The 24,167-nt window shown below is 34.7% G+C and overlaps 4 protein-coding genes across 4 annotated transcripts; 3 read left to right on the top strand and 1 right to left on the bottom strand.

Moving 5' to 3' along the window:
• Positions 1-1,173: 1,173 nt before the first annotated feature.
• LOC124825080 (kinesin-like protein KIN-14F) lies at positions 1,174-10,071 on the top strand. The gene is made up of 17 exons (XM_088096432.1): positions 1,174-1,377; positions 1,569-1,781; positions 3,893-4,209; positions 4,875-5,204; positions 5,340-5,408; positions 5,514-5,738; positions 5,823-5,904; positions 6,015-6,110; positions 6,189-6,368; positions 6,673-6,779; positions 7,223-7,403; positions 7,579-7,741; positions 7,824-8,077; positions 8,345-8,508; positions 8,582-8,776; positions 8,890-9,602; positions 9,710-10,071. Exons 2-17 carry the CDS (start codon positions 1,613-1,615, stop codon positions 9,861-9,863), a joined length of 3,399 nt encoding a protein of 1,132 aa, XP_087952558.1. The 5' UTR covers positions 1,174-1,377; positions 1,569-1,612; the 3' UTR covers positions 9,864-10,071.
• A 1,147-nt stretch (positions 10,072-11,218) lies between these two features.
• LOC124825079 (kinesin-like protein (DUF868)) lies at positions 11,219-12,148 on the top strand. The gene has a single exon (XM_088096436.1). The coding sequence runs from the start codon at positions 11,219-11,221 to the stop codon at positions 12,146-12,148; it is 930 nt and encodes a 309-aa protein (XP_087952562.1).
• Positions 12,149-12,751: 603 nt separating this feature from the next.
• Positions 12,752-17,147, top strand: LOC124825078 (regulatory protein RecX family protein). Its single transcript, XM_047297617.2, has 6 exons — positions 12,752-12,886; positions 12,983-13,251; positions 13,458-13,593; positions 14,231-14,323; positions 15,211-15,298; positions 16,205-17,147. The coding sequence occupies exons 1-6, from the start codon at positions 12,813-12,815 to the stop codon at positions 16,490-16,492; spliced, it is 948 nt and encodes a 315-aa protein (XP_047153573.2). The 5' UTR covers positions 12,752-12,812; the 3' UTR covers positions 16,493-17,147.
• A 2,019-nt stretch (positions 17,148-19,166) lies between these two features.
• Positions 19,167-22,957, bottom strand: LOC124825077 (uncharacterized). The gene is made up of 2 exons (XM_047297616.2): positions 19,933-22,957; positions 19,167-19,832 (listed from the first exon to the last, which is right to left on the bottom strand). The coding sequence occupies exons 1-2, from the start codon at positions 22,730-22,732 to the stop codon at positions 19,372-19,374; spliced, it is 3,261 nt and encodes a 1,086-aa protein (XP_047153572.2). The 5' UTR covers positions 22,733-22,957; the 3' UTR covers positions 19,167-19,371.
• Positions 22,958-24,167: the final 1,210 nt, after the last annotated feature.

Below are 24,167 nucleotides of genomic sequence, written 5' to 3'. Positions count from 1 at the left end.
TTCATAAAAAAAAACTTTCTTAAATATTCATATTGTTTATAATGTTTAATATTATTATAGTAAACATTGTATCTCACTCACTCTTATATATAAAAGGATAATGATATTTTAATAACATTTTTTGACAACATTCTAACATCATCTGTGTGTCATTCTGCGATTGGTCCAAAATTACTCCACAATCAATAATAATAATCATAAACACCAACGTGGACCAATCACAGATTGACACGATGTTAAAATGTTGTAAAAAAATATTGTCAAAATATCACCATCCTATATAAAATCCTTATTTTCAACAATTAGTATTTGCAAAATATATCTTAAAAACATACGTAAAACTACTTTTTATACGTTTACCAAAAGTAATTTTTAGTAATAAACGTCGATTGTTTTTAAATGTTTATAGTGACACTATCTATTAAAAAAATGTTTTAAATAAATTTATAAAATATCGGTTTTTGGAATCCCAGAATTTTGTAAAAGTTAAATAAATATACTAAAAACCGTTTAAACTGTTTTTTCAATGATCAACGTTTGGTTTCTGTATAGTTATCAAATTATAAATCAACGTTTACAATGCTTGTATTATTTTTATAATAATAACGGTAAGTTCATATGAGAATGGTTATTAATCTTCAAAAGATTCACATCACCATAAGCGTAATTCTTTATGCAAAGTTAGAGTAATTAATGTACACATGCAAACCTTAAATAATCTGTATACTCTTATGTATAACAAACTTATTATTCTTTGTAAAACTAAATCATATTAATAATATTTTTTTATTGATTTTACAGTCAATGAAATTTAAATAGGGTTCATAAACAAAATAGGTTAATCGCATAATTTGAGATTCTCATATTTATTATTTAATCTACCATAACAATGTCAATATATGTCCACATATTATAAACACGTTAATAAATACATAAAACACCTAAAATTCATAAAAATATATTTAAAATTGTATTAATTTAAAACGAAAGTTTTTAAAGGCAGAAACAATGTTGGTACGACGTCATTCAGGGCGAAACGTACCGTTCAGTGGGTCCCATTGAGACCACAGTTGCCACGTCAGATAGGACTCGAGGCGCCGTTAAGACGCCGTGAACCCCGAAGGACACGGGAGTGACGGATACACCAACGTTCAAAATTCAAGGTGGTTTGGATTTTGATTTTAAAGTTCTCTCTCAACTCACTTCAAACTCTCCCTCACATTGAAGCCAAACATTTAATACAAACCCTCTTTCGATTTTTGAACGCTCATTTTTCATTCATAAAAAATCCACGAGAACTCTGCTTCTTCTTGAACGCGCTTTTTCTGAGTCAGATCCGATATCATTTCATATTCAGAACAAAGCTTCAGTTCTCAGGTGGTTAGCTATTTTTTGTATGTATGATATAGCTTTTTCGATTCCAACATTTGATTTTCTTTTTCATAGAAATGACGAATCGCAAAAACTAATTGTAACACGAGATTGTTTTTCATTTTTGACGAATGTGGGACTTGAATTTTAATTTTTAACCGATGATACCTTTTGGTGGTTGGATACTACTATATTAGGAACTGCATTGAAGCATTTCTGGAATTGTTGGTGTTGCAGAAACATGCCACAGGAAAGTTTACTGAGCTCGATTTTCGCATCTCCTCATAAGAGAGGATTGAATTTGAAAGGTTCGGCTTCAGTTTGTAACAACAATGAGGCTTCATACCCTGTGATGGCGGAGGAGAGCATCAACGATCATGAATTGGCTCAGAGGAAAGCAGGGGAAGCAGGTATCAACTTTTAACTTGTATTACTATGGTTATGACATTGCACCTTTGCACTGTTCTCTTGTTACACTCGCTCTGAGGTTTTAATTCTCACCAAAAATGTTTCATCAGATAATTAACGTGAATAAATACAGGTGTAAAGCATTTTCGAGAACTTAAGAAAATGTTGTTTTAAAGGTTGTTGTTAACCAAATCTGGGAAATGGGAACTCTGGTTTAAAGCTGATTGAAACTAGAAACAGTGCAGTGATACCATCTCTCTGTTTTGAAGTTCTTAACCGTACTTCTGAAAAAAAATAAAATTCATAGAACGATGGATAACTGAAACTACTCATTATTTAGAAAATACTATTCTTTTCTCTGGAGTTATGATTCCCCTCACCATAATAAATATGGCATAATTTCCTGTCAAAATTGAATAATGACACATGCTTGTTGCTTGAGTTCAGGCACATTTATTGGAAAAGTTTCATTATTTGAACTTAAATAATTATCTGTCATCCTTACTTTTCTTTTACTATGATTCATATGCATGCATTTAAAAAAAATGTACACCCGAAAATGAAAAAAAAAACAAAAACAAAGTTTTGTTGTCTCAGAATAATGTTTCTTTACAGTCACAGAAAAAGTTTTGCTTTTCTTAACCCCATTTCCTTGGGTTTTCCTAACATGTTTGATTTTGTTTCTTACATTTTCGTTTCCATTCTATCGATTCTTAAAACCCTGTGTAAGAAACCAAAAAATAATAATTAGAATTAGATTAGAGAAATTAAACAAAGTGAGGCTGGAAAAGAGAGAAAAAAAGGGACAAGAGGACACATGAAAAGATGGTGGAGCACAAAATTATGAATCGCATTATGAATTGCCTGGGGATGGTGTTGCTATGAAATGGGATCATTCCCCCAACTCACTAGCATTCGCTGGTGGCGTGGGCCTTTAACATTGTTATTCAAATTTTTCTGATCTCAACCATGTTCTTCTAAAGATGTCTCAACTAGTATAGTACTGTAATTCAAGGAACATAGCACTACTTATTAAGTAAATTTATGTTATTCAAATAAGTAGTCTTAAGTTAAAGTTGGCACTTTACAGTCTATTGTTCTTTGACTAAAACCAGTAATAAGGTTTCATTTCAAACGGAAACACCATGATTTTGTTGCCATTTAATGCAATAAATCTGTAATAATCATGGCTACACTGCTTTAACTTTGACCTCCAGTGCTTGTAATTGAAGTAAACATAACTCAGTCAAAAGCATAACAGTAAACAGAGTATGAAACTGAATCAGAAGAACAGTTTAACCATTTCTCTTTGTTCTTTTACCATACCTTTCTTCCTCTTTTCTTAACCAAATCAATAAGTTGCAGTAATAATGTAGTGGATGGAAGAGAAAAGAAAAAGTATAGAAGCATTTTTTTTTTATACCACGTTGAGAAACACAAAAATGAATTGAAAATAAAATAAAATAAAACCAAGGGAAACTTTTTCTGTGAATATATAGAAGCATTATTCCGAGCTTATAGAATGTCCGCTCTTACTTAATAAGAAATAAGCTATTTTAACATATGTTTACTCTCGCTAAGAATAACAAAATACCCTTTTTAGAATTTATTAAAATAAATTACATAAAATTAAATTTGTTATTATTTGTTTAAATAAATAGATCACAAAAATATTTTCTTTTGGCAACAAATCATCGTTATTTGTAAAAACAAATTTGAAATAAGCTTCTGTAAAACCAAGTTAAGTATCAGTTAAAAAATTAATTTTGGAAAAGTTATCGTCTCAAATTTTTTATAAATCAGCTTAGAAAAAATTATATTATTTTCTTTTTCTTTTTTATTATAAATATTTGAAAGTTTATCTAATTTTAGTTATAAACTTATTTCCGAAGATAGATAAATAATTCTTTTTTATAAATTTAAATAAATAAATTTTAAATTGTGAAAAATAATAATTTTATTTTTTTCGGGTAAATCATGATTGTAAAATAAAATAAAAAAGTAAATTATGCATGACATGAACCGTAAAACGATGTCGCATAAAGATTTCCCGCCATCTCTTTGTCTTGTTTAAATATTGGTTGTTTGTGTTGTAACGTGGTGGTGGGAACAGCTTCAAGGAGATACGAAGCAGCAGAATGGCTTCGCCAAATGGACAATGGCGCATCTTCATCTCTTTCCAAAGAACCCTCCGAAGAGGAATTCTGCCTCGCACTCCGCAACGGCCTCATTCTCTGCAACGTCCTCAACAGAGTCAATCCCGGCGCTGTCGTCAAGGTTGTCGACAATGCGGTTGTCGACAACCTCGCCCTTCAGTCTTCTGAGGGACCCGCCCAGTCCGCTATTCAGTATTTCGAGAACATGCGAAACTTTCTGGAGGCCGTCAACGACATGAAGCTTTTGACATTCGAAGCTTCTGATTTGGAAAAGGTGACCATGACCCTCACCCCTTTTACGTTTAAAGATTCAATCTTTGCTCTATTGTTTTTATGGGGTTGAGTCACACAACACCATTATCTTAATTTGCGTCAGTTCTTTCAAGAGTTGAAATTAACTTTTCCAAAAGCTCTTCAGTTCTCCTAAATCTGTTTTATGATTCATGCATAACCTTATTTCATTTTATAGAAAAGCTGATTTTATTTTTCTTTCTTGTTTTTCTTTCTCTCCAAGAAGAGCTTATGGAGAAATTTCCTCCAACCAGGCCAATATAGAAACATGTATACAATATAGAAACATAATTCTTTGATGATTTCAAGAGCATGGTGCAGTGATAAATCTGTATCTCAGCTGATTAAAGGTCTTGAATTCGGTCTTTACATATGTCAGCATTACGCTGTGTACAATGACCCTCAACTGTAGCTTTGCACGGCGAGGTGCCTACTGGCACTAGTACATTAGTTTTTATGCACGGTTTCAAGAAGCGAATGAAATTGATCTTACTTTTTTATAATATGAATTGTTTTATCTTTACAATGATTTTTAACTTTAATTTTAATTTTAGTAAGGCCCATTTGGATTTGTAGAGTTACAAATTGGTTATTTATTGTGTTTTATAAAAGCATGTGCATCTTTAAAGGTTAAATGTGTTTTTGTAGGGGGGTTCGTCGAGCAAAGTTGTGGACTGCATTCTCTGTTTGAAAGGGTATTATGAATGGAAGCTGTCGGGTGGAGTCGGTGTATGGAGATATGGTGGAACTGTCAGGATTACTTCCTTCCCCAAATGGTCTCCTTCCAACATACTCGTCACTGAAAGTGTTTACGAGTCCGAGTCATCACAGTTTCTTCATCTGTCTGGAGAGGTGTCGATTGAAGAAACCAAAGCTGCCAATGCTTTGACTTCCCTTTTTGATCAGTTTGGACTCAAGCTTCTCCTGGCTTACCTCAAAGAGACTGACGGGGTTGATGATCTACCGTTGAATGCAATGGTAGGTAAGATCCTTCCCTAAGACTGGAAAATTATATTGTTGTTTGGAATATGTTGTGAAAAATTTTATGCAAGAAGATTCATTTGATTCTTGCGATAAGAAATCTTATTTGTGACTGGGTGAAATTTTGTGCAGGTAATAGATTCTTTACTCAAGAAGGTTATCAGTGATTTTTCTGCATTACTTGATTCTCAAGGCACTCAGGTACTTCTGAATCTAATGCTTCTCCTTTGTTTTGTTGTGACGTTTGTAATGTAAGAACACCTTCTGTTGTTTGGAAGGTTACCTAAAATATAAAACTTTCTGCAGCTTGGACATTTCCTCAAGAAAATATTGAAAGGCGGTACCGGTTGCCTCTCTAAGAGAGAATTCGTGGAGGCTATCACATTATATCTTAATCAAGGACGTAGTTTCGGGTCAAATGAAATCTCTAAACTATGTACTTGCGGTGGAAAACGCGATAATAATCAGCACAGTGTCCAATATTGTGCCAAGCATGCTGAAATAATTGATGCCCAGCAAAAAGAGCTTGAGGTATAAAAGTAGAAAATCTAACGTACTGCTTATTATGGGATCTTAGACTATCATTCTCTGTAATGATTGTTTTTACTGCTTCAGGGACTGAGGTACTTCTATGAAGGGATAAAATCGGAGCTCAAACAAATTCAATCAAAGTGGGACCAAGAATTGAACAGGCTTGGTAATGATCTAAAGACTTTTATTTTCATAAGAAATATCCTTTCATGTATTTAAAATCTTCTAGTGTAATTTTCTTTCTTAATTCTGAGTTGAATTCTATGTGCTTCTTAGAGAATCATATAAAGAGCCTTGAAGAGGCTTCCTCTTCGTATCATAAAGTTCTGGAGGAGAATCGTATTCTTTACAATCAAGTACAAGACCTCAAAGGTACATAAGAATCCAATACACTTTTTCAAGGATCTACTTATATGATTTGTATACTTTAACAGATTTGCTGACTTACAGGAGCCATTAGGGTCTACTGTAGAGTGAGGCCTTTCTTGCCAGGACAACCAAATGGACAATCTACTGTAGATTATATAGGAGAAAATGGAAACATAATGATTACGAATCCCCTTAAGCAAGGAAAAGATGCTAGAAGGGTATTTTCATTCAATAAGGTGTTTGCAACAAGTGCCACCCAAGGTATTTTAATTTTTGACGTATTAATAGAAAATGTATTGGGCCAGCAAATACTTTTGTTTTACATGATAATTCCTAAACGACTCTGTAAAATGTAGTATAAAGATTTGAAAAATAATAATGGACTTATTTTAGATAATGAAGACTTGGTTATGTAACGAAGAGTGATAGAAAACAAGTATTGTAATGTGATAATATAACCATGATATCATATTGTAATGAACTTGTTACAAATAAATAAATAATTGTTTTTGAAATACATATCTTCTCAAGAAGCTTTTATGATTGTTTTCTTTGCAATGTGCAGAAGAAATATACGCTGACACCCAACCATTGGTTAGGTCCGCCTTAGATGGATATAATGTATGCATCTTTGCATATGGACAGACTGGGTCAGGAAAAACCTACACAATGGTAAAATAGCATTATACATAGAAAATGAGCAGTCTATCACAATTTTATGCATTCACTCAAATTGGAGTGCTGTCCTCATTCTAAATTCTTTGTTTTTATTCGATGCCTCATAAGAAATAACAGGACTATTATGGTTTTGTACTGAAAATGGTGACTTTCTTTTCATGTCTAGTAGTAAATAGTAGTAAAACAGAACAGATTTTTCTCCACTGTTTGTGTTGCATGTTATGTTATGAATACTTAAAATGAAGAGTAGATCATACGTCTTGTCATGGTACAAAATTCTATCAGTTAATATGTTGGCTTTGAGATGTTTTTTAAAACGATCTGTATGTTAATAAAAACACAAAGAAAACTGATTGCACGATACTGCAATGTCATAAAATAATTTTCATGTTGTCTTATCGTGTTTCTTATACGTGTGTGCTGTACTGCTTGGATAGAGTGGTCCTGATCTGATGACTGAAGAGACATGGGGTGTAAACTACAGGGCTTTGCGTGACTTATTTCATATTTCAAAGGAAAGAGCAGATGCCATAAAATATGAAGTTGGCGTCCAAATGATTGAAATATACAATGAGCAAGTGAGAGATTTATTAGTCAGCGATGGCTCCAACAGAAGATATCCTTCAAGCTATACTTGCTCTACTTAAGTTAAATTGTAATATTTTTTCACTGTTGCATATCAAAATTTCTTACGAACTCCAAAAAAAGAAAAATTAATACTGTATTTCTTTTTGCATTATTTTTGGCAATATGATTTATTTTGTCTCGTTCATTTCCTTGACAAGACATACATTGGATATACGAAACAACTCTCAGTTAAATGGGCTTAATGTGCCCGATGCATCTTTAGTTCCGGTTAATTGCACACAAGATGTTATTGATTTAATGAAAGTTGGTCAGAGAAATCGAGCTGTTGGTGCTACCGCTCTAAATGAGCGAAGCAGCCGTTCTCATAGGTAATATTCTTAATGAAAAGATGGCTGTTCTAAGCATCAAATATATTTTACTTAGACATATTTCTTTTCCATCCAATTGCAGTGTGTTGACAGTTCATGTCAGAGGGAAGGACTTACTGTCTAACTCCATTCTTAAGGGTTGTCTCCATCTTGTGGATTTGGCTGGAAGTGAAAGAGTGGACAAATCGGAGGCTGTCGGTGAGAGGCTGAAGGAGGCTCAGCATATAAATAAATCTCTTTCTGCACTTGGGGATGTTATCTCTGCTTTGGCACAGAAGAGTCAACATATTCCTTATAGAAATAGCAAGCTCACACAAGTTCTACAAGATTCATTAGGTAACAATCAGACTTCAATGGAGACGAGATTTACCTTTTTACTTTGTACAAATTCCTCATTATAATTAGTTGGAACAACATTAAGAGTTGTTTTTTTTTTTTTCGTTTTGCGCTAAAACCACCATATTTTTTCTAGTACAGTTTTCAGGTTAAATATTGATATTATTAATATTGATGTATTTGATAAGGCCATAGTGGTTTTCTGTTTTCAATTGCCGTATATAACAACTTAACCTATGCTTTGATTTTTTTTCTCCATATCCATAGGTGGTCATGCAAAAACTTTGATGTTTGTTCATATAAATTCTGAGCTTAATGCTCTTGGAGAGACAATAAGCACACTTAAGTTTGCGGAGAGGGTTGCGACCATTGAACTTGGGGCTGCTCAATCTAATAAAGAAACTGGAGAAATTCGGGAGCTAAAGGAAGAGGTTTGGTTTTGTCATAACTTGAGCGGTTTTCAATTTTACTTGGCCAATGTTTTTATAGTTTGAACATTTATAGATATCAAATATCAAATCAGCATTGGAGAGGAAGGAAACTGAACTACAGCAATGGAAAGCTGGGAATGCACGGAATCCTACGGAATCTCAGAAAGCACCAAGAGCTGTTTCACCTTTCCGTTTGCCCAAAAGTGGTACCAGTGACAGCATGAAGCCTGAAAACTATCAAAGACACATGGACGAGAGAAGCTCTGAGGTTATTCCATGCCGAAATAAAATTTAATGATAAATTTGTGTGAACATACATTAGGAAATTGTATCACACTAAAGTGTAATTTGTAGTCTCTAAATCTGAAATTATAATTTCAGGCTAAATCTTGTTCTTCGGGCAAGCAAAGAAGGTCAAGATTTCCCTCAATACATATAGAAAAGGAGACAATGCCAAAAATGTCTATTCTGGCTGAAGAAAAAATAGTGAGCTCAGGGAAAAGTAGATCACCATCACCTCCAGTCCGGAGGAGATCAATATCCACCGATAGAGGGTCAGTCATTAAAAGCAAGGTCCGAAGTGACACAGCAGAAAACCAACCAACACCAAAGCATCTACTTCCAGCTAGAGTACTAGTAAATAAATCTCTTGTCACAATGCCGATGCCCTCATCTATAGACAATAACTCAAGGGTGAATCTGCACTCACAGGAGTCAGTGAAGCAAGATCGCATTAATGAAACTCTCTTCAACCTCCAGAAGATAAACTCCCGGAAAGTTAATCAAGAACATGAAGAGGAACAACTCAAGCAAGCTGCTCTTGGTGTGGCAAGACAAGGTGGAACTAGGAAAAACAAGGCTGACAGTAAGACCAAGGTTAAGCCTCATCAACAGTTTCCCTTTAGGATTCAAAAGCCTGATATGACGATACCTATTACTGACATGGAAATTGGCCGTGACACGGAGGGACCTCGAAAGAGGAATTATTGTGAGCCAGAGAATGATATAAACCTAATGGAGTCTGCAGTCCATGGTGTTAATCTTAAAAAGATAAATCACAATATCTCTAGGAATTTTCAGAACATTGGATCAAGGTATGGATCATTAAAAAACTATGCTCGTTTTCTTGTTTCGTATTGAGAATGACATTATTCATACAACCATAGTCTGATTGATAGATGACTCATTTTGTCATTTGCAGAGGAATAGTCCAAGCAGCTGAACCATTATTGTCCAGCAAAGTTGAAAATAAAATATTACCAGGACGCAATCTTAAGGAAGGCACCAACACTACATTGCCTGAATTTAGAAGGAGCCGATCTACGCCACGTGGAAAGTTTTTTGTTTTATCTTGAGGATTTCAATTTTTTATATTATTTATTTTGTACAGTGACAACTATTGATGTGCATGTCGGAGTGCCGGTTCACATAATTTTGTTGACTGAGGTCTTGAGGTCAGGTCACTTCCTCTGTCTTCATGTTGTGTAGCTCTTTTGTAATTTAATTTTTTTGTATGTCAATATACTTCTGAAATCTTAAGGGGTCATGCTGCTAGATGGATAAGGTATCTTTACTACATTTTATGCATTCAGCTAAAATTCAACAAAAGTAATGGAGGAACTAAAGAAATTATTGAAAACCCGTACACTTATTACAATTGTACTTGGTTGTATATGTTTCTTATTGTAATTTTATTTTGTCTTTCGCTGAACAGTATCAGTCAAATTATAATCATACTCTCCCTTGGAGTTAAGTTATGATCTCTATAGAACGCTACATGCATATACTTAATGGTGATAAAAATGGAGAATTAACAAAGTGACCTTTTGTATAAAGTTCTAAAATGAGAGGCTAAATAAGAAAAGTAGATATTTTGAGGAGCTTTACTCTCTCTAAACGTGTTGAATGCCAAAACAAAGGAGAAATGTTCACAAGATGATTTCCAATATGATGATTGATAATGAGTTGTTTCTTATTTTTATGCTAAATTTAAGTTCATTCTCATACGAATGTCGTACTTTTATTTGTAACTTATATATATATATATATATATATATATATATATATATATATATATATATATATATATATATATATATATATATGATTTTGAAATGTTTTAGCTCAACTACGTAACAATGGAAGGATTTTCACGAAGCACCACCCTATATTTAAATTAGTATTGAGCAGCGCCTTCTTTTGCTGGTTTCTTTTTCCAAATGTGACATTTACTAAAATTAATTAGGTTGAAAATCTTTCAAAAAGCGGCTCTAGTAGGTTTAAAGTTAGAAGTACAAATTGTTTCTATTTTTCAATTTGTGAGAGGTTAGTCTATTAATAGATAAAAACAATAAAAAGGATCTTCTGTTCTTGATATACCTCATTGACAACCTTAGCCTAGATTTTGTTCCTCAAACCATGTCTTAATTTTCACGTGTTTCAGATCGTTACAACTATTGCACATAATTTCCTAAAATTGCATGCATTTAGCATTCAACCTCTGATTAATAATTCTACAAAATAGAAAACCCCTCTGATTAAGAAACTGTTCGGGTTTTGAATACACAAGGGGTGAAATTAAGATGATGCATTGTTGTTGCATTGTTAGAAGCATCTATGATGGGTTTACCAATCATAATTCTCTCTGACCATTGGAGAAAATCACATAAATTTGCAGTCTCAATCCAGAATTGTCCAAATTATATGGTCAATGGCTCATTCTCTTGTAAAACCTGTGGTGTTAACCTTGCAAGAACCATCATCCAGGTTGAAAACATCCACGGATGCTAAAACGATAGAAGAAGATACCCCTCAGAATTCTGTCACCTTTGTTTATCAAACCAAAGTAGCAGAATCATTGCGAAGCGTGACAGTTTCATGGTGCAAGGACAGCACGGAGCATTTCCTTTCCGTGAACGTGGATAACACATTAGAAGAAAACAAGTTCTCCTGCAAGATTGATTTGGAATCCGGACAGTCTTGGGGGAAAAAGGGCCTCAGATCCTTTGAAATGGCAGGTGCAAGAGTAGACATTTACTGGGATCTTCGACACGCCAAATTCTCCACAGGTCCACAGCCTAACTCAGGTTATTACGTTGCATTGGTTTACAAGAAAGAGGTGCTTCTGTTGTTGGGAGATTTACAGAATGATGCTTTTGAAAGAACCAAATCAAAACCATCCCCAGAAGAAGCTATCCTGGTATGCAAGAGAGACAATGTGTACGGGAAGAAGGTGTTTTGTACCAGAGCCATTCTGGAAAATGGTAAGACAGAACACGACGTCGTGATTGAGACTTCCCTTTCTGGTCCTGATGATCCAGAAATGTGGATTACCATAGATGGTACGCTCACAAGCAGAGTAATGAACTTGCATTGGAGATTCAGAGGGAATGATATAGTGATGGTGAACAATTTTCCAGTGCAAATCTTTTGGGATGTGCATGATTGGCTTTTTACAAATGACATTGGTCCAAGCCCTGCCTTCTTCGTTTTCAAGCCAGGATTTTTGGAAGCTACCAACGACCCCAAAACCAGAGAATCCCCAGAAAGATATGGAGATAGCAGCACACTTGAACTACTAGAGGATAATTCATGCACCACAGGATTTTGCCATTTTCTATATGCTTGGAGAACTGCTTGAAATTCATTCTGCTTTCCAAAACCTATTTCCTCTCCTTTCTTGTAGCAAAGTCTTGCCTTGATAGACTTTCTTTATTAGCATTTCACATAGACTTGTTCACAACTTGATCTCTTTCCCCTTTCTTGTTTTTCTTTCCTTTACTACTTTATAAACATATATAATGTATATGTATATATATATATATATATATATATATATATATATATATATATATATATATATATATATGTATATGTATATGACTTGAAAAAAATAGTAACTAAACAATTAGTTACATTATTGTGGATATGGCTTCTAATAAGTTAAATTATAAAATACCACTTCTTATTTACTTTAGAATAATCTTTCTAAAAAACTTACATTTCAAAAATTATATTTAATTGAAAAAAAACTGAAAATTGTCTAGAACAAGTAATCAAGAATTCACTGTACAAAAGATAAAATGATATTTGAAAATAATGGGGGTGTTCTAAGAAATTACAGGAGTGCAAGAAGAAAAATGCTAAACAGATTGGGTGTGAGAGAAGAATGGGCTTGGAGGTAATCCGGGCCGACCCAAATATGAGCCTAAAAACTAAATTTCGAGTGTAAGAAAATAACTGGAGAAAGTATGCAGTTATGAAAACCCTTGAACTTGGTAGGCACGAACTTCGGTTGATTGAACATGGCAGGTTTCGCGGGAAACATGGTGTTCAAAGTCTCGTGCCAGCTTCCTTTTCGCTTTTTTTCAATTTCCCGGTAAGTTCTTTCTCCCGTTTTCAGCTTTGGCTGTTCGTTCTGAAATATTTCTGGCCATTGTTCTAATCTTTTTTGTTTTGGTATTAAAAAAAATAGGAGCATTTGGAAGTCGCCGATTGCGTGCCTGAAGTGCAGAGATTTCAGTTCTTCTCTTTCGGTTAGGTACATTGCTAGTACGTTCCACGGGGTGAAACTATCTGAAACTGCTCTGCCAGTGAAAAGTCGGGGATATTGTAGTTTTCCCGATGTTAATGTGCTCAAGATAAATGGTGGAAAAGATGTGCATGCAACGATTGCCCATTGTGAAATTTCTCAAGATGCGAATGAAATTTGCTCTGACTTCTTCTTTGATGACAGTGAACAAGGTAAACTTCTATCTAATATGATATGGTTTTAGTTCACTGTTTGGGAGTTAGTTGGGCTTCACCATGCAGGATGCAGGGGAATTACACCACTACCTATAGCCAAACACAAAAGACTTTTTATTTTATGCCTGGCATGGGATTGGTGGCTTGGGATCAAAAATTTGTTATAAGGGAGGATTCTGAGCGTTGTAATTTGGGGATTTTAGGTTCTTTCGATCAAATTGAAGAGGTTGCAGAGCTGACGATCCATCAAGGAGGAGACTCTGGTGACCAGGATTTGATACAAGTTGACAAAATTATTAGTGATGTTGAGGAATCTGCTGTTAAATTACTCGCTGCCAGGTTTGTTGTTTCCACTTCAATTTTCTTAAAGATTTAGTTTTTTTATGCTTGACTAGCTGTAAACTATATAGTCAATCAAATTGAAGAGTTTCTGAACTAAATATGGGCGAGCATGATGCTTGTTGATTTTTAAGTGCAAGAAAAATCAAATTTCGTCATGCTAGTATGATTTTGCAGTTAATCGTTGCTGTTTTCCCTTATTGAAAGGATTGCTTGCAATTGTGTGTTGAGTACCCACATACGAATATTCTTATTTAAAATGAAGAAGAGATAGAATAATAAAGAAAAAAAATTAATAATTAACAATGAGAACCATTTGTTAAGACATTTCCCTATTTGATATAATCAAATCATATCATATTTCCTATTTAATGTAATCCAATCAAATTCTTAACATCGGTGTTGACAAAACTTCCTTCTAACTTTTGCTCAGTGTGACAAGCCTTTGGAAATACTTTAGTAGGAAATTGTCATCAACCATGAATTCCTTGGGTTGTATTTGCCTACAAGTTGTTAACAAGGAGAATAAATTTTTCAATAATTAGCTAACTAATATATTTTCTCTTTTGGAAAGTGGAGCGTGCAAATATAAAATGCAGTATTTTCTTTTAAGCATACTGGTCTCTCTGTTCCATAGGGCACTCACAGCACTTGAGTTGAGAAAGAAATTGCTTGGAAAGAGATTCTCTCCTAATTCAGTGGATGCAGTGATAAACAAGTTCCAGCGAAGGTACGTAACTTACAACATAAGAAACGTGGAGCTGTTGTTTCTTAACCAATTTTAAACGCCTCTTATTTGAAGCTTTACTTGCTTTCAGACAACTACTTTCTAAATTGATTTTCATCAAGTTTTTGTCCAGTTATCTCAAAGAGATTAATATATTTTATGTGATTTCTGTTCTAAAATATAGATGTATGCAAATTTGGATTTAAACTGCTATCACAAAGCTGACTTTGAATGCACCTGTGGCCAAGTATTAATTCAGTCATGTGAGGGAAATGGTTAGATAAATTGATGCTAAGGAAGACTGTGTTTTGAGAATTTGGGTGTCCCATCTTACATAGTTGGCAGTGTGGTAGTTTACCACTTTAACTATGAAAATTGAACTAACTTATTCTTTATCCAAAACAGCTTACAATCAAAAGGAAATGAAGACTGAATATGACCATTAAGATATGGTTTGTAGTTGTTTTTGTAACGCTTGAAATAAATATGCATTTGGAGGTGGCTGATAAACAACAGATCCACAGTTTTTAAATGAAGTTACCAAGTCAGAGTTTTATTTTTCTGTTTAATTCTTCTTGCTCTTGGAAGGATACAAACTCTGATTTTTTTATTTAATTTTTTTAAAAACTATATATTCTATAATGAGTTTTGTATTATTACTTTATATATGCAGATAAAGTAATTCTGTTCTCTTCAGAATAACCTGAGTGGTACATTTATCTTAATTTTTTCAAAAGCTTGCATTGCATATACACATTTATGGCATAGTAATACAATATTGTGCAGTAATTTTCAAATTATGATTTTTAAGTCATTTATAAACTTAGTTTGCAGACATCATACTTTTGTTTATTTGGGGTGCTTAGTTTAATTAACCTTTTTTGTATCAGAGGGTTGATCAATGATAGGTTGTATGCTGAATCATTTTCTCAGTCAAGATGGTCTTCATCAAGTTGGGGACCAAGGCGGATCAAACAAGTAAGTTATTCTATTTTATATTTTTATTTGTCTTACTACTTTTTGCTTTCTTATACAGCCGTTCGGTTTTGTATTTCTTCTTGATCAATACTTTCCCATGTTTTTGTTTTGATTTTCATTTTGTTTCAGTGCTTAAGAGGAAATAATTGTGTTAGTGGTATGCTTACACTTTGCATGGTAAAACTTGTCATCATTTGAACACTAGAATATATAATTAGGAGGGAAATATGTAGTGTATTATGACAGTGTCTTGCTAATTCAGCAGAGCTGTGTGCACTTACCCATACAAATGTGATAGTAATAAGAATTGTGTAATTTTCTAGTATATGTAATTATCTGTATCTGAAAATTTAGTTTGTGTATGTAGTCTGTATTTTTATTTTTCCCTACAAGTTTTGTAGTTTAATTATGTCTTTAGCCTTGTTTACTTGTGTCATGCTTTAGATTATTTTTCATAACGAATTGTTCAACAAATACGTGACCCAACACTTCTCTCTTGTAATTTATCTCTGATGGAATAACTTCGTCTATTACTTAACTACTTGTCAAGGGCTCAATGTATTTCATTTTAAATTATCTGGTTTTTTTCTTTTTCGTAATATACAAAAATTTCCTTGATTGAATTGAGCCTAATCCCTCCCCCTCCTCTAAAACAGTTAAAAACAATTGGTTGAAGGCTTCAATCTTCTCTTCTCACAGTTTTCCTTTAGTTTAGATTATCCAAACACTTGTACGAAGCACCAGACCAGTGGTTGCTTAAAGGTTCTTCACTTGTGGGCCAAGGCAAGGCCAAAGCACACAAACCTTTCACCACGCAAACCTACAATACACACTTGCCATATACCTGCTCTGCTATTATTATCCGAGGGAAATACTTTTGTGTGATGGCTGCTATTGTTGTGGCAGGCACTGTTCAAGAAGGGTGTTAGTCAAGCTGATGCTGAGAAGGCAGTGGAAGTGGTATTTAAGGGCAATGATTGCGCCGAAGATCACAAGTCAGTTATTGGCTTGTCAAAACATTCCCTGGATCATCTTTATACTCAAGTCTCAAAGCAGTGGTTCAGAGGTCCGAATGTTCCCAAGGAGACAAGAAAATCAAGAATCGTTCGGTGGCTTCAGTATCGTGGTTTTGACTGGAATGTCATTAACTTGATGCTAAAGAAATTAGACAGACAGGACCAGAATTCTCCGTAGTGCACAACTACGACATCCAAAATTCATAGTAATCAGAAAATTGATTGGTGGGCTCCATAAATGTATCTTGAAGTGTAAATTGTGTAATATGGTGGTAGGGTTGAAGCCTCCTTTGGCTCTTAATGCTGATAACACTTGAAGTTCATTTCTTCAATTTGCTCTCAAGGCATGTGGCATCTGAACATTGAAGATACTTTTCTTCTTGTTGAGGCTGAGATAAAGCAGGAGACACCACTAAGAAGGTGGTACTTGTAGTCCACACTACCAATTCTTGTAGATATGGTGCTGATTTGATATGATCCAGAAAAGTTGATGATGCGTGCTTCTTTTAAATGTGTGCTTATGCAAGAAAGATTATCCACATGTCTATCCAATAACACTCATCCATCAACTTGTATCATGGATTATCTAGAGCAGAATGAGTGCCATTAATTATATATAATGGCATCTGTTGAATTATTTCATAAAGCGATGGAGAGTGGAGACTTAAAGGGCTAGTTGGATGCAAACGTGCTGTTCTCTACTTCTTCACTAGCAGCACTGAAACAAGTTTTATATCATTGTGTTTGGATTAACTTGTTTAAAAGAATAATCTCTTATTTTTTTTACATATAATGAGAAAGCTTTTGAAAAATAAGCAATTATTCCATCTTAAGTAACGTCTCTCAAATATGCATAAAATTGTCCTTAAACCATAAAATTTGTGACTATTATTAATCTGGAACCAAAAAATTCTTTACTTTTGACTTGGCAAACATGTGTGCCTTCACTTTGTTGCTATAGTCCTTATTCAGATTATGCTAATCAAATAATCCATCAACATGAACCATAAAAAAGAAAAAAAAAACTGCAGTTCACCTTACAAATGAAAGTAAATAGAAATTAAAATATCTAGAAATTACAATAAGGTCTTCTGAACTGAGTTAATTAGTGGTTCAATGGGACACTTGATAACCAAAGAAAACCATAATATACTAAGGGTTTGGTTTATCTGGCTTAGTGTGTAAATTGTTGTAAGTCATGTATTTGAATTGAGATTTTTTTTATATATAATTAAAAGAAAATAAAACCATAATACGAAGAATTAAATAGCTAAAAGGAAAAAAAATGGAAATTTTGTGTCTGAGTTAACATTTTCGTAACAATAGTATTAGAAAGAGGGACGTTTGTTAAGAAATTGTGTGTCTTTGTACAAAACGGATTAACCTTTTCGTGACAGAAAGTTTTTCTAAATACCGAATATCATAAAAACTTGTGATCTAATTAAAATCAAATATTTTTTATTTTTTTTTCTAATCCATTTATTGTGTCACTTAAATAGACTTGGGCCGATTTTACCCGTAATCTTATGGGTCAATCCATTTTATAAAAATAATAATTACATTTAAAAGTTAAAAATAATTTTCTTCTTTTAAAGCATGTATTATAATTTATATTTCTGTATATGTTAAATTATTATATTTAAAATTAAAATTAATTTTAAAGTTAAATATATTTTTATTCTTTAAATTATTTTTAAAATTTTTTATTTCTTTAAATTATATATATAAGGCAATATCTGACTGGTTAAGAGAAAAAAACAGGAAAATAATATTTTGACGACAATACATAATGCTTTATGACAAATCCATTCCCTGATTTTCTTTCACCTCCCTGCAATGGTCGAAGCACGAATTATAAAATAATGATTGTAAACATTCTTAGCAATTTCATTTTAATGCACTTTTTTCAATGTACTTAGAATGTTGTTCTCCTACTCTTTTCACTGATTTCTTGTTTTATTTTATGACCTAATAATACCACAAACTCTTGTTCCTCAATTATTTTCTGTCCTAGAAATGCCAAAAAGTCGTTCAAAGAAAGAATCTTATAAAATACAACCAAATAAGCTTTTGTAAATCATAAGAAAAAGTTCCTTGTTCGTATTTGCAATCTGCATATGCGGCAGAACTACTGATCTATCTGTTATACATGTTATCTTTCACTTTTTCAGAGTATTAATGTAATGGTCCTGCAGATACAGATACATGTGCGTCTCATTAAGATACACATACGTTCATTCCCAACTTCATATATGTCCTTCCCAAATCACTTTTCAATCTTTGCAAAGTCTCTTTCAGACAGCACATGCCACATGTGACCTATTCAACATGGGACCATGTGGTCACCCTTTGAACGGAAAGACCTACTTCACCATGCCTTCCTCTGTGAATGAGAGGGAATGAGAGATACTTCAGGTTCCCATAAGACAAATTTACAGTATAAATGAGTATATAAATGAATGTGAGTATCATCTTCAAATCAGTTTTGAAGATCGAGTTAAATTTAAAATTTATACAAGACGAGATTGGAGATGTATCAAAGATAAGTATTTTCTTTTTAATATTTAAAAAAAAAATTAATCATTCTAATTAATATTGTATTAGGAATTCAAACGTGAGTTCAAGTCTCACATTGAAAATCATTAACACATTGCTTTAAAGTTAGTTTTGGATAGAAAGTGATGTTAATTTCTTACGTGGATGGGTTCGGATATTATCAATAAAGCTTCTTCTCGATAGACCGGATGATTAACTTTCCAAGTAGTAAAAAATTATCTAATAGAATCCAACACATGTAATGTGATGGATTTTGACCAATTTCTACAGGATAATATAAACCAAGTAGCCTGAAATTGAATTTTCTGGGTGAAATGCTCCCTATATTCTAGAATGCTTTTTATTTGTATCCAATACATGGTTTCTTGAAATATGCAGCACATATCTTAGATTACATTTGAGCTCTCTAGCAATCGTGACCAGCTATAACTGACATTCCATTTGACTATGCACGAACGATGTAAATCATATTCATACTTTCTTCATGAGTAGAATGCTAGCTCAACAGATTGAGTCCTCAGAAAAATCAAAGGAACATTTAGAAGTTCCATGTGAAACTACAGTTTTAAGAGGTGATGGAGAAGCATGCACTGTTGAAACTCCATTCGATGCATCATAAGCTGCGGTTGGTGCCTCAACAAATCGGATTTCCCTAAGCATTGCAACAGTGTCCTTCATTGTTGGACGGTCCTCAGCTCTGGTGCTGACACATAGAAATGAGACAGCTAGAGTTTGTAACATTTCATGCACAGTGGAATCAGTTCTCCCTCTGAGTGTTGGGTCAAGAATGTCAGATGGGTCTCCTTTGCTGGCTAAGTGGTTCCTAACCCACTGAACCAAGTGTGCACCACCCCCAGGAAGTGTTGGGTCAAGAGGGTGCCTTCCTGTCAGGACCTCAAGTAGGACCACCCCAAAACTGTACACATCACTCTTCTCAGTGATCTGCTGCATAGATGCATGCTCTGTACTCATACCAAAAAACAAAAGTTAGTTCAGTTTCAAAGGGTTGTGCAAGTACTGAAAAAAAAACTGACTAATTCAAACTTGGTAAGAAAAAAGTACCTGGAGCCATGTACCCATAGGAGCCAGCAAGGTAGGGTCTTTGAAATGGCTTGGAATTTGTACAATCACCATTTTCACTTGCAATTCTAGCTAGGCCGAAGTCAGATAGGTAAGGCTGATAGCCAGGACCTAACAACACGTTCATGGCTTTGACATCTCCATGCAATATGGAAGGCTCACAATCATGGTGCAAATATGCAAGTGCATTGGCCACTCCTACCATAACATCGTATCTGATTTCCCATTCTGCTTTTCCCTTTCCTGAACCATGAAGTAATGAGCTCAAGCTTCCGTTAGGGAGGTACTCATAAAACAGCAGCTTCATGTTCTTGCTGGACCCCCAACCCAGAAGCTTGATGATGTTTTTATGTCTAATTGAACTCAGTGTTTGAATTTCAGAAGTAAATGCTCCTGACTCTGCTGATGTCCACATCTTTTTAACTGCTAGTGTTTGGCCATTTGGTACTGTAACCTTGTACACAACTCCAGAGCTTCCAGTGCCAATCACATTGGATGAAGTCAAATTACGGACAATATCATCAACTGAGAATTCAAACTTCTGATACAGAGTTAACACCCAATTGTTGTTTCCCGTGAATGCTTTGTTAGAAACATGAGCACGAATCAAGACATGGATTGTGAGCAGTATTAGTACTGCACTGGTGCTTAAGAGAATGGATAATATAATTTTCATAAACAACCTGGCATGAACCTTGGCTTCCTTTCTGTCTACAGAACCAACAATGTAGAGGCCATCATTTCCTGTGAGATCACTGAGAGGGAGCTTCCTGAAGAATGGGGTGTTAGGCAATTCTCCGGTGAAGTCATTGAAGGAAACATTTAAAGAAACAAGGTTTTGAAGGTCAGAGAGAGTATCCAACTTCCCTGAGAGCTTGTTGTGAGAGAGGTCAAGCACTCCAAGTTTTCTAAGACCGGAGAACTGGGGTGGAATTTCACCAGAAAACTGGTTACAGCTAAGATTGAGAAAGATTTCTAGTGAAGGAATTTGAGCAATTTCCTTGGGAATTTCTCCAGAGAAACTATTGCTTCCCAAGTCCAGAAGTTGTAACTTGGAGCAAGATAGGATCTTAGCAGGGATACTTCCGCTGAGTTGATTCTTTCCCAAGTTGAGTTTGGCTAACTCGGTTAATGAACCAATGGAATGGCTCAGTTCACCTGTTAGTCTGTTGTCTGAGAGGTCGATTAGCTGCAGGTTTTTGGGCAGATTGTTTGGAACTGAGCCAATAAGACTATTTGAGTGAAGGTCCAGAAACTCAAGGTTTTGGCATCTGGATAGTGTAGGAGGAATTTCCCCTACAAGATGATTGCTGCTCACGTCCAAAAAGTTCAAATTCTTCAAGTTGGTGATCTCAGATGGAACTGTACCTGACAGTCTATTGTGATTTAACCTCAACCTGTAGAGGCTTGTGCAATTACCTATCTCAGGTGGTATAAAGCCAGACAAATCGTTGGAAAGAAGCAGTAGTTTAGTGAGGTTCCTCAGTCCAAAAAGTTGTTTGGGTATTGGACCAGTTAAATTGTTGTAAGAGAGATCAAGAGCCTGAAGATCTTGGCACTGTGAAAGACTATCTGGGATTTTTCCTGTCAGCTTGTTCTGCCATGCAAAGAAGAGAGTCAAGCTTCTCAAGTTTCCGATAACAGGAGGAATCTCTCCAGAGATAGCATTATTGTCAACTTCCAGTTGAGTCAGGGAAGTGCAATTTGTGATTTCAGGAGGTATAATGCCTGAAATCTTGTTAACACTCAGTTGAAGCCCTTGCAGATTTGATAGCTTACCAAAACTGGTTGGTATGCTCCCTGTGAGAAGATTTTCTGACATGTCTATGACTTCCAGTTGAGTGCAGCTTCCAAGCTCTTCTGGGATTGTACCAACTATATTGTTTTGCCACAAGAGAAGATTCTTAAGCTTGCTGAGCTCTCCAATTTGACTTGGGATTGAACCAGAGATTGAGTTCTGATACAAGTACAGGTTCTGTAACTCACTGCACTTCCCTATCTCTTCTGGTATAGAGCCTGATAGCAGAGTTGTGTAAATGGCTATGGTCTGAACTCTTTTCAGCATCCCTATTGAAGAAGGAAGATTCCCAGAAATGCTGGTTTCTGCAAGGCCTAACACCACCAAGTTGGTGCAGTTTCCAATATCCCATGGCACCTCACCCTTAAGGTTTGTGTTCCCTCCTACTCTCAACACTTGGAGCTCAGTTAATGAGCTAATACTCTTTGGAATTTCACCACTCAGTTTGTTGTCATAGAGTGTCAAGTTCACCAGACTCGATAAATTTCCTATGCTGGATGGAATGTTGCCTTCAAGAAAGTTGGTATGCAGAGCTAAAGTCTGCAGTTTGCTCAGCCTGCAAATTTCTTCTGGGATTTCACCAAAGAGAGAATTGCCACTGAGATCAATGAAAGTGAGCTCTTTACAGTCTCCAATCTCCTTTGGAATCCTGCCTGTGATGTTGGCTGCTGAGAGGGCAAGAATCTTCAAATTCCTGAAAAGTTGAAAATTTGAAGGTAACGAGCCTTGCAAGTTCACTGAACTCAGGTTTATCTCAACCACCTCTCCTTCTAAGTTGCAGCGCACCCCAAACCAATTGCATGGGCTTGTGCTGGAAGGATTCCAAGATACTAATGCATCTGCAGAACTGTTTAAACTGTTTTTCCATGCTAAAAGAGCTTGGCCTTGCTCATTAAGCTGGGAGTAACAACAATGAAATAAAAGAAGCAAAGAGAGGGAGAAGATTTTGTAAGAAGATGAGAGATTCCTCAAGCTTAAAGACATTGCTTAGAGAAGAGAAGTGATCTGTTTTGGGATTGTGGAGGGGGAAATCCTATGAATTGTTTATAGAGGAAGAGAAGAAGCTCTGAACACAAGAGCCAGCTTCCTCATTCTTTTATTGCTGCACTATGTTCCTGTTCAATGACAAGGACTTGTCCATACCCATGATGATGGTTGTTGGTTTTTATTGAGCCAAACATCTCTTTTTATTCATTTCTTTTTCGGAAACTCTGTGTATTCATGAACAAAAGTAAAGACTAATGAATTGATATAATGAAATTCATATAGTGATCTGACTTTTCTCAACATATGTTATCCTATACACATATATTTGGAAATCAAATTTTGATCACATACTTAAGAGATATAATTATTTTTCAATCATGTCAAATTAAACTTCATTTTATATTGGTTCATCTTGATTAACCTGCCAAACCAGTGAATTGAAATTCTGTCAAATTTGCAATCTGAACGTAATCCAATTTGTTAGTTTCTGTTAGATAGTGTTTCAGTAATAGTGAACTGTGAGACATGAAACTGGTGGAGGGGTGAAAATCACGTAAAGAAGACTTTTGGGTTTTTGCTCCCCACGTGGACACATATAATATCTTGTTTCTTGCTTTTATTTGGCAATAGTAATTATTTTTCATGTTCATGTATTCGTTTAGTTGCGGAGATTAGCAGAAAACAAGGCATGGCCAAGTAAGCACACCAGGGCTAGCAAAATGACTTTAGCACTTTTGAAATTGGCTATTAAGATAATTATCTTACCTCATAGATGGTGATGGTTGATTAATCAAATAGAATAGACATTTTGATTGTTGAGTGAAATAGCTCTGTATTCTGTTAATCCAGAAGATAATTTCTTCCTTTAATTAGCTAGGCCCGTTTTGTGGTCCATCGCTTTTGTGTGGCTGCAGTTTTTGATGAGCCATTGATGTGGTGGTTGCTACATGCCACCCTTAGAAGTTCTGAACTTTAAGCAATAAACTTGCATATTTGGATCAGATTTTCCAGAATGCAAGGAAAGGGTTTGTTTCCTTTGTCAAAATCTCATCTGGGTATCCATAATTGGTGTAAAATTTACTCATACCACTGAGATATTCGGAGTGGTAAATTCTATATAAGCAAAAGGGACGTACTTTATTTCAAAAATAATACTAAGACCCATTTCGTATTGTTTAAGTATAAATGGAGTGTATGAGGAATCTGTTGCAGAAGTGAAAGTGCACATGGAAGCTACTAATACATTAAGAAAGATATTATAATTTGTGCAGGATATGGTCATGAGTATAGGGACAAAATTACAGTATTTTCAAACTTTGAATTGGAATTTGTTCAGAAATCAAGAAGAGATAACTGGCAAAACAAAAAGAAAAAGACGGTTTAAATATGTAATCCACCTTCTTAATTTGCACAAAGTGGTCATCATGAGTTA

This window comes from Vigna umbellata, chromosome 1, assembly GCF_029865625.1.
Source record: "Vigna umbellata cultivar VRB3 chromosome 1, Vumbellata_1.0, whole genome shotgun sequence".
Classification (NCBI taxonomy): domain Eukaryota; kingdom Viridiplantae; phylum Streptophyta; class Magnoliopsida; order Fabales; family Fabaceae; genus Vigna; species Vigna umbellata.
Note: the sequence above shows the minus strand (reverse complement) of the source record. Positions and strands in the feature narration are given on the sequence as shown.